The following is a 12,779-nucleotide window of genomic DNA, read 5'->3' on the forward strand; positions in this document are numbered from 1 at the left end:
GTTGACAAAGGTAAATGATGGGACAAATATGTGTAGATGCAAATTTTTGTACAATGGTAGAGGGGAGTGTAATGAATATCATACTAAAAATCCTGATAGGTGGTGTGTGAGTTTTTCTTGACTATCTCAAAAATTGTGACTTCTAGCAAAGCTGTTTTCCAGTACAAAATTAAACTACATTAAATTTCCTACAAATAGATCCTACTGATTTTTCCTGTAGGACTAATAGTTTCCATATTGCAGGTGATGGAAAAAATGCCGATTATTAGAAATATTGTTTTAATGGTATAAAATTAATTTATATTGTTAAATAATGTGAGTTAAGAACAAATAGTAAATGTTGTAACACATCTACCTGCAGTAAAACGGTATTAAGGGATAATTGTGTTCTGGGGGTGTAATAAGGTGGAAAGGTAGAGGTGGAGGTTAGAAGCAGGAGGGAAGGTAGGTCATTGGGTTGTGATCATGTGCTCCTCTCCTTCATAGGCCTGCAAAAAGAAGAGTGAGTAGGCAGTGCCCCATTCTTTGTGCTGTACTGCATCACAAAAAGCACTGCAGGGTGTTTCACAAAGTTATAATGATCCTTCAATAGTTTGCATTATGCATCACTGTCAAAGCAGTTTGCAGAGAGGCCTGGGGGTGTCTAATTTCCACAGAGTGTGTTAATGCTCCATGGAATATTGATATGAATTATTAATAATATTAACACAAGAAATGCATATGTACAAAATCTGCTTTCCTCTCTGCACATTGTTTCACTATGCTAGAGGGAAATTGATTATTATTCATCCTGTATGGCAGCTGTAGCATTCCTCCAGGAAAGGCAACTTCACCAAATGTGAGTGCTGCTCACTTTTCAGTTTAGAGACATACTATATACTTCAGCATTTCCTATCCAGTTCTCTTATGTGAGTAGACAAAGTACTTTACTGACCTTGTATTTGTACTGTGGAACTATATTCAGTTTATTAAATGATTACTTCTTTGCAGTTGTTAAATGAGATGTTGTGGGAAAAAGCTCAACAGCTGCAGCTGTCTACCACACTGAAGAGCCTTCCACAAGTGTAACATACTGTGAATATATATTTTACAGTGTTGATTTCATTGTCTCCACTATCAATATCTGGAATAGTTTTCACAACTTGAGGGTATCAAATGCACCACCCCAACAATAGCTCTCCCAAAGACTGAGGAGTATACTGAAATGTTAGTGTTTTGTGCCTGTTTCATGTTGCATGGAGGAGATCCTGGCAGATGTTCCATTGGTGTTCCACCAATACAGCAAATCGGCAGTGCAGGTCACTAATAATGAGAGTGCTGATGGTCCACGGTGGTGAGAACATCAGATTGGCATTGTCAGCATCACCTTTGTACAATGTTAAAAATTAATGTTTGAAATGAATGTATGAAACTGTATCAGTTCTATGTAACGTCTTGGGCTTGTGTGACCATTGTAAGTCATCAATGTTTGTAAAATAAACTGAATGTTAACTATACGTGGGTCAACTACATCTAATGATTAGCATAGTAATTGTAATGCTGAACTATAATGAAGTTACTGAATTTGGACTTCTTGTAAGGTAATCTTTAAAAGGATCTGACTGATGCTATACTGGAAGGATGTATCTACTATAATCTGGTGGTGACTACTGCGACCAATTTTGAAGTTATTAATGGACAAGACAATTTTGTGAATTCATGCGCAATTGAACACTGAAAAAGTTGTTTCCAAATTGTGAAAAGTGCCTAAATTAGGTTTGGGTACTGTTATGTCACTGAAAGGAGTAACTTTTTCTAAAGTGATGAATTCTGAACAATGATGAGAATAGTTTTGTTTGATTACTTGACTTCAGATCTGATCTTGGCTGTCATTCAAGTAACTGATATCTTCACACAGACTTCACCTTGCATACATATCTGTGAGACTTCCCAATTATCATTTTAGATTGAAGAGAAGTTTGATGTTAAAGTGAATGTGGAAATTTAGAACTGTAATAATTCTTGCAATTTCTTGCCAGTTATTGATTGACATATAATATAAAGTAGTTGAAAGTGATATATCTTAATGTTACACAACATAACTGTTAAAGAATATCTGTGGTTGACTAAATTTTATCAAGTTGGTGAGCTATTTGCATTAGGAAAAAAAACCCTTACATGCTGAAGACAATTTACTGTAAAATTAAAAGACAGCCCCTTCTCAACTAGGCAGACTAAATGGATATCATATATAAATGCAGCAGAAATGTGAATATAATTCCATCTAAATAAGATACAAAAACATCAATGAAGAAATTTTCATATGAGATGTGGTCTCGTTGGTAAATACAATCATTTATGTTACTGGAAAGAGTCTTTGAAGAAATTTAGTCAACTGTTGGTACTTCTGAAAGAAGGGGTGCAATGTTTTTTCATAACCTGAATACACTAGCTTGGGTTAGTGAAATGTTGAAGACAATGGTAAGTAGTTCTACTCAGTGCAGTCTACTCTGCGAGTGCCAGCAGTTCCTGAATGGAAAGGTTTATGAAGTCTACTGGTAACACTATTAATGGGAGAGAAGTACAGTAAGTTTCTGGTCATTAATTAATTCACCACCAAGTGACTACAACATTGTTACGTGACTTTACAATATGCTGTCAATGACAGACAGGAGCAATATGCCACTTTTAACAATCTGATCCCTTTCCTGCCAGTGTTACATGTGTCACTGAACAACATCACACTTACTAATTAGGCACTTCTCAACCATTCTTTATAGCAATGTATTTGACATAAAAGCTCACTTAACAACTGCAAATAAGTACTCACTTAATAAATTGAAAATAACTCCACTATAAACACAATCTCAGTGAAGTTATTTTGTCTACTTACATAGGAGAACTGGACAGGAAATATTGAGGAAATATAATCTGTCTATAAACAGAAAAGCAAGCAGTGTCATGGTGGAAGAAGTCACCTGTCCCAGAAGAAAGCTATGACTGCCATAGACGATGACTAAGAATCAATTTCCCCTGTAGCAGTGCCGAACAGTGTACACAGATTTACATAGAATCTGTCCATATGCTTATCTTGTGTTTGTATTGTTAGCAACTCACATCTGTATTAAATGTATTGTTAAAACACTCGTGAGAAACCTGTAGCTGCTTTTTGTGACATAGTGCTGTACAGAGCATTGGGAATCACCTGCTCACTCTTTATTTTCCACATCTATGAAGGAGGGAAGTATGCAACCACAATTTGGTGATCTACCTTCCCTCACACTTCTAACATCTATCCCCAACTTTCCACCCTGTTACAATCCCAGACCACAGTTTACCCCCTAGTACCATTGTGCTGTATTTAGATGTGGTATACATATATAATATTTGTTCTTAGCTCGCTACACTTAACAATAAATGTTAATTTTATACCATTTAAATACTGTTTTTAATAATCTGCAATTTTGCCATCACTGCAATGCAGAAACTATTAGTCTTACAGGGAAAATGGATGGGACCTGTTTTTGTAGGAAATTTAATGTAGTTTAATTTTGTACTAAGAATTCATTTTGCTAGAAGCTACAGTTTTTGAGACAGTCAAGAAAAACACAAAAAAGTGACATTTGCACACACCATCTATCCATGCTCACAACCCACTGGTCAGAATTTTTAGTATGTTGTTTGTGACACTCCCACCTACTCCTGTACAAAAGTTTGTGAGTACATCAATATATTCCCCAGATGACATTTTTTGGTCTTTGCTGACTGGGCTATAATGACAAGAGTCATGGGATACCTCCTAATATCATGTTGGACCTCCTTTTGTCTGGCATAGTGCAGAAAATTGACGTGCTATGGACTCAACAAGTCATTGGAAATACCTTGCAGAAATATTGAACCATGCTGTCTCTATAGCCATCCATAATTGCAAAAGTCTTGCCAGTGCAGAATTTTGTGCACAAACTGATCTCTCAGTCATGTCCCATAAATATTCGATGAGATTCCTGTCAGATGATCAGGGTGACCAAATCATTCACTTGAATTGTCCAGAATGTTCTTCAGTTGTGAACAATTGAGACTTGATGACTTGGTACATTGTCATCCATAAAAATTCCTTGTTGACAACTTGGGTCCATGACTTCATTGGGTCTGTGACACACTTGAACCCTACCATCAGCTCTTATTGACTGAAATTGGGACTCATCTAACCAGGCTATGGTTTTCCAGTCATCTAGGGTTTGACTGATATGGTCACGAGCTCAGAAGAGGTGCTGGAGGCAATGTTGTTTTGTTAGCAAGAGCCCTCACATTGATCGCCTGCTGCAATAGCCCATTAATACCAAATTTCGCCACACTGTCCTAATGAATAAGCTCGTCATAGATCCCATATTGATTTCTGCATTTATTTCAGAGTGTTGCTTGTCTATCAGCACTGCCAGCTCTATTCAAGCACTGCTGCTCTCTGCCCTTAAGTGAAGACTGTCAGCCTCTGCATTGTCTGTGGTGAGAGGTAATGCCTGAAATTTGGTAGTCTTGGCACAATCTTTACACTGTGGATCTCAGAAAACTGAATTCTGTAAGATGTCTGAAACTGAATGTCGCATGTGTCTAGCTCCTACTACCATACCACATTTAGAGTATGTTAATTCCTGTCATGTGGTTATAATTACATTGGACACATTTTGATTTGAATCACCTGAGTACAAATAACAGTTCCATCAAGGCCCTGTCATTTTATACCTTGTGTACACAATACTACTGCCAGCTGTGTGAGTGCGTATTACTGTCCCATGACTTTTGTCACCTCAGTGTTTGTTCCACTGCTTTGATAGCTTAGTACTTAGTGAATTACATTGCTTAGGGCATCCATTTCATTTTTATTAGTAATTGGGAATTTTAAAAAAATTAGAAAAAGACCTGGGACAATTCAGGAAAGAAACACGACATAAATTTTATTCCCAAAATGTAATGGACATAGACCCCTCCCCCATGAACCATGGGCCTCACTATGGTGATGTGGCTTGCATACCTCAGTGATACAGACAGCCATACCATGGGTACAACCATAACATAGTGGTATCTGTTGAGAGGCGAGACAAATGTGTGATTCCTCAAGAGGGGCTGCAGCCTTTTCAATAATTGCAATCTATATAATTGACTGATCTGGCCTTGTAACATCTACCAAAATGGCCTAGCTGTACTTGTACTGAAAGCAAGGTGAAATTAAAACCGTAATTTTTCACAAGGGCATGAATCACTACTGTATGTTTAAACGCTGATGGTATCCTCTTTGGTAAAAGGCAAAATACTGATATGCATTCTTTACAAAAGCATGGAAAAACTGGCAGAAGCTGACTGTGGGGAAGACTGCATTGGGTCTGTGAGAAATGTATGAACATGTGAGGAAATACTGACTATACAACTTATTTTAGAAGATGGGTTAAGAAAAATAAAACCTACATTCATAGCATTTGTAGACTTAGAGAAAGCTTTTGACAATGTTGACTGGAATACTCTCTTTGAAATTGTGAAGTTAGCAGAGTTAAAATACAGGGAGCGAAAGGCTATTTACAGGTTGTACAGAAAGCAGACAGCAATTGTAAGAGTGGAGGGGCATGAAAGGGAAGAACTGGTTGAGAATGGAGAGAGACAGGATTGTAGCATATCCCCACTGTTATTCAATCTATACCTTGAGCAACCAATAAAGGAAACCAAAGAAAAATTTGGTGCAAGAATCAAATTTCAGAGAGAAGAAATAAAAGCTTTGAGGTTTGCCAATGCAATGTAATTTTGTCAGAGACAGCAGATAACTAGGAAGAGGAATTGAATGGAATAGACAGCATCTTCAAAGAAATGAAGTTAAAATGGGTGATGGTGAGGAAATTAGATTAGGAAATGAGGCACTGAAAGTAGCAGATGAGTTTGCTATTTGGGCAGTAAAATAACTGACGATGGCCGAGATACAAAGGACATAAAATAAAGTATTTCTGGAAAACCTAGAAGACATTAGAGACTTTTGAAGGATGGTGCTACAGAAGAATGCCGAAGGTCAAATCGCTGGACCATGTAACTAATGAGGAGGTACTGAACAGAGTTGGGAGGGAAGATATCTGTGGCACAACTTGAGTAAAAAAGGGATTGTTTGATGGGACACGTTCTGTGACATCACTGTATCACTAATTTAGTATCGGAGGAAAGTGTGGTGGCTGAAATGATACAGGGAGACCAAGGGATGAATACGGTAGTTATTCGGAGATGAAGATGCTTGCACAGGATAGAGTAGCATGGAGAGCTGTTGGAAATTAGTCACTGGACTGAAGACCGCAACAAAAGCAACAATGGACATGAATGTTTACCTTACTACCATGCACTCAGGTGATCACAAATGACTTTTAACATTTATTCTACTGTACTGTTGATGTACTTTCCACTTTTATGTATTTTATCACCAAGTGTGTTTTCCTTTTGACAGTTTGTAACAGAAGTGAGCTTATGATAACTCAGTCAAGTGTGTTTTGACAATCAGCAAGGCCTTGACTGTTTCAACTTCCATTCTGGTGTTTCTTTTTTTTCATCTTAATCACAAGTAGTTCAGAAAGTAAAACACACATAATTCTACAGTTTCTCTGTTACCACTGATAGAAGGAAGTTTCCTTTTTTATATTTCTGTTAAAATTACATTTTTTATTTGTCATGATATGACAGTGACTACACAGATTTAAAATTGTTCCACGTCCACAATAATATCTTCAGGCTGCTTACAAGAATGGAGATGGAAATTCTCGCTATCTAAACCAACCAAATGCAATTTAACATGAATCGTTACTACCAACAGTGCAAAACGTTAGCAGTCACTAAACAAAGATTATAGAGCAAGTTGTACGAGTGGTACATGCTAATGTATATAGACTATTAAGGGAAAAGTGCACCACCAAGAAATTATCTGAATGGGATGGAAACTGGTAGATGTGATGTACATGTGCAGACACACAGATTATTAGAATTTCAGAAAATAGGTACGTTTTGCTCAAGAGAAAGAGCGTCACAAATTGAGCAATCAGTAATGTGTTGGTCCATCTCTGGCCCATATGCAAGCAACTATTGAGCTGGGCATTGATTGATAGTGTAGTTTGATGTCCTCATGAGGGATATCATGCCAAATGTTGTCAGATTGGAGTGCTAGATTGTCAACATTCCAATCTGCCAGGAGGATCCTGTCCATAATGCACCAAACGTTCCCAATTTGAACGAGATCCGATGATCTTGCAGGCCAAGATAGCGTATGGAAAGCTTGAAGACAAGCAGTAGAAAGTTTTGCCGAATGTGGGCAGGTGTCATATTGCTGAAATATAAGCCCAGGATGACTTGTCATGAAAGGCAACTAAATGGGACACAGAAAATCGTTGAAGTACCACTGTGCTGTAAGGATGCTGCAGATGGCAACCAAAGGGGTCAAGCCATGGAAAGAAATGGCACCCTAGACCATAACTCCTGGTTTTTGGGCCATATGATAGGCGACAGTCATGTTGGTATCCCACCGCCGTCTGGGGCACCTCCAGACATGTCTTCACTGGTCATCAGAGACTCATCACTGAAGACAATTCTACTCCAGTCAACAAGATTCCAGGCCAACCAAATCCAACCTTGGTCAGCAAGGTCACCAGATCTCTTCCCAGTTGAGAATGATTGGAGTATTATGGGCTGGGCCTACCAACCATCCCGCGATTTTGACAATCTAACGTACCAGTTGGACAGAATTTGGCACGATATCCCTCAGGAGGACGTCAAAAAACTCTGTCAAGCAATACCCAACTGAATAATTGTGTGCACGTGGGCCAGAGGTGTATCAACACGTTGAATTATGTGCATGTGGGCCAGAGATGGACTAATGCGTTATTGGCTCTGGTCCAAATGGCTCTGAGCACTATGAGACTTAACTTCTGAGGTCATCAGTCCCCTAGATCTTAGAACTACTTAAACCTAACTAACCTAAGGACATCACACACATCCATGCCCGAGGCAGGATTCGAACCTGTGACCATAGCGGTCGCGCGGTTCCAGACTGAAGTGCCTAGAACCGCTCGGCCACACCGGCCGGCTAATGCGTTATTGCTTGCTCAATTTGTGAAGCTCTTTCTCTTGGGTAAAACTTAGGTTTTTTTCTGAAATTGTAATGATTTGGGTGTCTGTACATGTGTATCACATGTACCGATTTCCATTCAATGCGGATAATTTTTTCATGATGTCTCGCTTACTTTTTTGTCGTAGAGTGTATTTACACAGTAAATTGCTAGCGTAAAGTACTTTACCAGTCAGAATCACAGAAAAACGGGACATTTGAGAGTCTCCAAAAAACTTTCGGAGCGGCGGGACATTTTGGAGAAAAACGGGACCATCATGGAAAAACTGGACTAGTGGACATCCTAATGTTGCTGTACATACTGGGTTCTATTAGCAATGCGACTCATCACACATCTTTACAACAAACATTACTTCTTGCCATGTAGTTAACAAAAATTTCCATTCCTTGAATCTAGATATTGTAGATAATTTGTAGGGGAATTGGTTGGCTAGTGAGATAAGTTTTTAATTTTTTGAGCTCGTAAAGAATCCCAGTTCATTGTTTTATGTTAGGTAAACACTAGACAAGAAGGCAAAATCTACATGAAAATTAAATTCGTGTGTTGTATTGTGATTATGTACATCATAGTTTAGCAGGAACTGGTTTTTACTATCAGCAGTAAAAGCCATTAAAGAGTAAATGTATACGGAGTGAGTGTAAGAATTCAAAATCCTTAAAAAGGATTTTGCAAGACGTATGGTACTTTACTCAATAACTTACCCACTAGTTCCGCTGACTAAACACTTTATTTACTTCAGGTGCATTGCCCCAGAAAGAAACTCTGTAAGACAACAATGAGTGAAAATGTGCAAATTAATTTGGTCAACACAGCTTCTCCACTGTAGGCCTACGTCGCACATGCAAGTATTTCCCACTTCATGCTAATACCCGTCTCGTCTGACGTGCATGATGCTCTGTGAATGAGCTGCAGAAGTAGAAGAAGTAGAGACAAAGTTGAAGTTCTGAACCCGAATGATGTTACCCCAGCTTGTGAGTGTTCCCACATCTGTGGATTTGGAATCCATGTACTATAGCTTCTCCTAAGAAATTTGAAGGCCAGCTTTGACGGTGATCTCATAAAACTTTTCTAGGGTCTATCAGGCTCCAGTGGTAATTATTGCTAGGTCATGGACAAATCCAAGACGTTTGATGCTAACTGTTTTAGTCTTGTTCCCATATTTATATTCCAAGTATTTCGTTCTGCCATATTTTGATGCTCTTATTTAGCGCCATATTGAAAATGAATGGAGATAACTAGTCATGTTGCCTTATGTCAGTTTTTCTATCATAAGATGTAGAGGTTTCGCCCACGAAATTTACAATTAAGGTTGTATTTGTTGACGTCTGTTTGATTAAGCTAGTTATATTGTTATTGTATTAATCAGAGCGGTGCCAGTCGGCCGGGTTCTAGGCGCTTCAGTCCGGAACCGCGCTGCTGCTACGGTCGCAGGTTCGAATCCTGCCTGGGGCATGGATGTATTTGATGTCCTTATGTTAGTTATGTTTAAGTAGTAATACGCCCAGGGGACTGATGACCTCAGATGTTAAGTGCCATAATGCTTAGAGCCATTTGAACCAAGAGCGGTGCCATCAGCAGAATTAGAGGATCTTTACATCTACAAAAGTGGTGACTGTGTGAATCTCGTGGTGGTGCCTCACTATCTTTATGAGATTGCAATTCTGTTCTGCTCAAGATTTGCATTCTTGGAAACCCGCTCAGTATTCACCCATCTTCCATTCCATCTGTTACTGTAATCTGGTAAGGGGGCATGATGGAATACTTTGCAGGTGATTGGCAGAGCAGAAATGCCTCGTTAATTTTTTGGATTTGTCCTGTCTCCTTGTGAGTGAACGCAGTTTTTGAATCTCTCATATACTCACAATGATGGCTTGTAGTCTGTTAAGAGGAGTTTGTCTCCGATGTTGAGTAATTCAGCAGTTACCATTTTCCTGGCGCTTTGCTGCTTTTGAGGCGTAACATTTTGATAAAGTGTCTCACCATGACAGTGGAAATAAAACTTTGTTTGAGGAAAATCTGTCCAACTTTAGTTTTTATGTAGCAGATTCACAGTTGCATGTTTCCTGTAAAATAGACCTAACGATTCAACATATCAGAATTAGAATTTGTGAATGAATCGAGCGTTCCATCTGGACGACGGAAACAAATATCTGGGGGGAGGGGGGGAGGTTATATAGTTAGCTAGGTCTTCCCTAAAAGTCCTGTAGAAATTTCGTGTGTTCTGTTTGAAGTCATTACCAATTTCGTCCAATCTGTTGAAGTGGGACGCGCGCCTAACTCCTCTGTGTTCTATGGATGTCTTCTTCTGCATTTCTAAGAAGTTTCACCAGTTCTCTGGACTTTGGTGGCCATTCCAATGTTTCCAGACTCTGAAGCAGAATTCCAGTGTTCTATCACGTTCTGAATTACACCACTTGTGTTTACATTCCCATGGAGGGACGTTGAGTTTGTCTGCTGAGTCTTTGAATGGCTTCATGAAATGCAACGTTTTTTTTTGTTTTTTGTTTTTTTTTCCGACTGAATTACATGAACGTTTCACAGTGGTGTAACTGGTTTCGACCAGGCAGTTGTCAGCTTCCGACAGTCAACAGATAATACAAACATTTATTGTAAAATCTATGAAACTGTGCTAAGTAAATAAAAATGGTTCAAATGGCTCTGAGCACTATGGGACTTAACATCTGAGGTCATCAGTCCCCTAGAACTTAGAACTACTTAAACCTAACTAACCTAAGGACATCGCACACATCCTTGCCCGGGGCACGATTCGAGCCTGCGACCGTAGCGGTCGCGTGGTTCCAGACTGAAGCGCCGGCCGGCGCCAGGTAAATACCTACGTAACGACAAAAAAAGAGTAAAATCATACCTAAAGAAGCTTACTCAAGAATATACTTTCTATCCTCCCACAATAAAATTGTGGAGGGATTGTTTTTGAACGAGGAAACTGAGTCGTCTTGTACGTTGTTTCCCTCTTGTGAAATTCAGTTACTCCACTTCCCACATAAAGAGATGACAGTTCTTCGATAGGCTCCACTAAAGCTGTGTCTGTGAAACTAGTACATGAAATGTCTGCGAGCTACGCACCACTTCAGCGGCATAGGTTGCACTGCCGAAGCGCAGCCACACGCGGATGTTGGGCGACTGCCAGGAGCGCGGCACGAAGAAGCGCCGGTCGTACCAGACCAGCCCCACGTGGTCGCGCACCTCCTTCAGCTGCGTCACGTCGTTGTAGCTGGCCGGTACCGGCATCGCCAGCACCTCTCCTACCTGCAGACATTCAAAATTGGTCAGCTACACCGATAGTACTGAGCAAGAAGTTTAAAATGGCAGCTGTAATACTGCCGAAGTTATTATTGGGGGTATCACACTGCACTCAGGACTACACTCCTTGCAATTATAACAGTATACTTTTCAATTTTTTCTCAGAATTGAGCGAAAAGAATGTTGCAGATCATGCTGATTAAAGGCTTTGAAAGACTGTTGTTACTTGACTGGATTTAACATTGCCCATAAAGATTCGAACAATGCAAAATATTGTATGGTGTCTATAATTACTTAAATGACGGAAACAGTAGAAGAAGAAAGGTACAATATGATGCCAAGGTATAGCCTACATGTTCCAAAAAGCTTCCCGTCAAGCTTCAGGTCTCTGATCGGTCTATGGAGTGGTGAGTATGTGATGTGCAGTGGCATGGTTATCAGCACTCTTGCTGAATAAGAAAATATTACTCCAGAATGAAATCTTCACTCTGCAGTGGAGTGTGCGCAGATGTCAAACTTCCTGGTAGATTAAAACTGTGTGCCTGACCCAGACTCGAACTCAGGACCATTGCTTGGGTAGCTCAGTGGCAGATCACTTGCTTGTGTAAGGCCTAAGTCCCGAGATCGAGTCTCAGTCCCACACACAGTTTTACTCTATCTGGAAACATCTCCAGGCTGTGGCTAAGTCACATCTCTGCAATATTCTTTCCTCTAGGAGTGCTAGTCCAACAAGTTTCGCTGGAGAGCTTTTGTGAAGTTTGGAAGTTAGGAGACGAAAGCTGTGAGGACGGGTTGTAAATCGTACTTGGGTTGCTCGGTGTAGAACACTTTCCTGCAAAAGGCGAAGTCCCGAGTTCAAGTTTTGGTTCGGCACACAGTTTTATTTTGCCATGAAGATTCAAGAGTAAATGCATTTAGGGAAACGAAGCACAGCAGTCTCATTCTGTGATGGTGTTACATGGGCACATACCAGCTGCTTTTTAGAGGATATCTGACAGCACCAAAGATTAGGACATTGAAGAAGTCCCTATCCCCAGGACAGATTTGTTGAGAGAGACAACCCGCGCAGCCTCCAGCAATGCCAACATTGCCTCTTCGACTGTAGAGTTGTTAGATGTTGGCATTGATTAAAAGCAATCCCGTCTGTCACTGTGGAGCTAACATTGACGGCAGAGTGCTGTTTTGAGTTACGAAGACAAATTAAATGAATATGGTACTACGAGAATGGAAAATAACAAAACTGTATGTTTTTGGGAGGAACGAATAAATAAGTTTTTTCCAGTATACCTTCACAAATGAACGAGTCGACTATTAAAATGGATGAAATTAAAACGATCAATTGCATTATACTCAGATTAATAGTTATTAGCAAAGGCAGATTTCACCTGCAGGGCACAG

General features: G+C 39.7%; 1 protein-coding gene across 2 annotated transcripts in view; it reads right to left on the minus strand.

Annotated features, from left to right (window-relative positions):
* LOC124614017 (beta-glucuronidase-like) overlaps positions 1-12,779 on the minus strand; it is a 120,129-nt gene that overhangs the window by 75,291 nt on the left and 32,059 nt on the right. For both annotated transcript variants that reach the window (XM_047142841.1, XM_047142833.1), the window contains exon 3: positions 11,205-11,387. In XM_047142841.1, coding sequence (XP_046998797.1) covers positions 11,205-11,387 — 183 coding nt within the window. The remainder of the gene's footprint in view (positions 1-11,204; positions 11,388-12,779) is intronic.

This window comes from Schistocerca americana, chromosome 1 (assembly GCF_021461395.2).
Source record: "Schistocerca americana isolate TAMUIC-IGC-003095 chromosome 1, iqSchAmer2.1, whole genome shotgun sequence".
Classification (NCBI taxonomy): domain Eukaryota; kingdom Metazoa; phylum Arthropoda; class Insecta; order Orthoptera; family Acrididae; genus Schistocerca; species Schistocerca americana.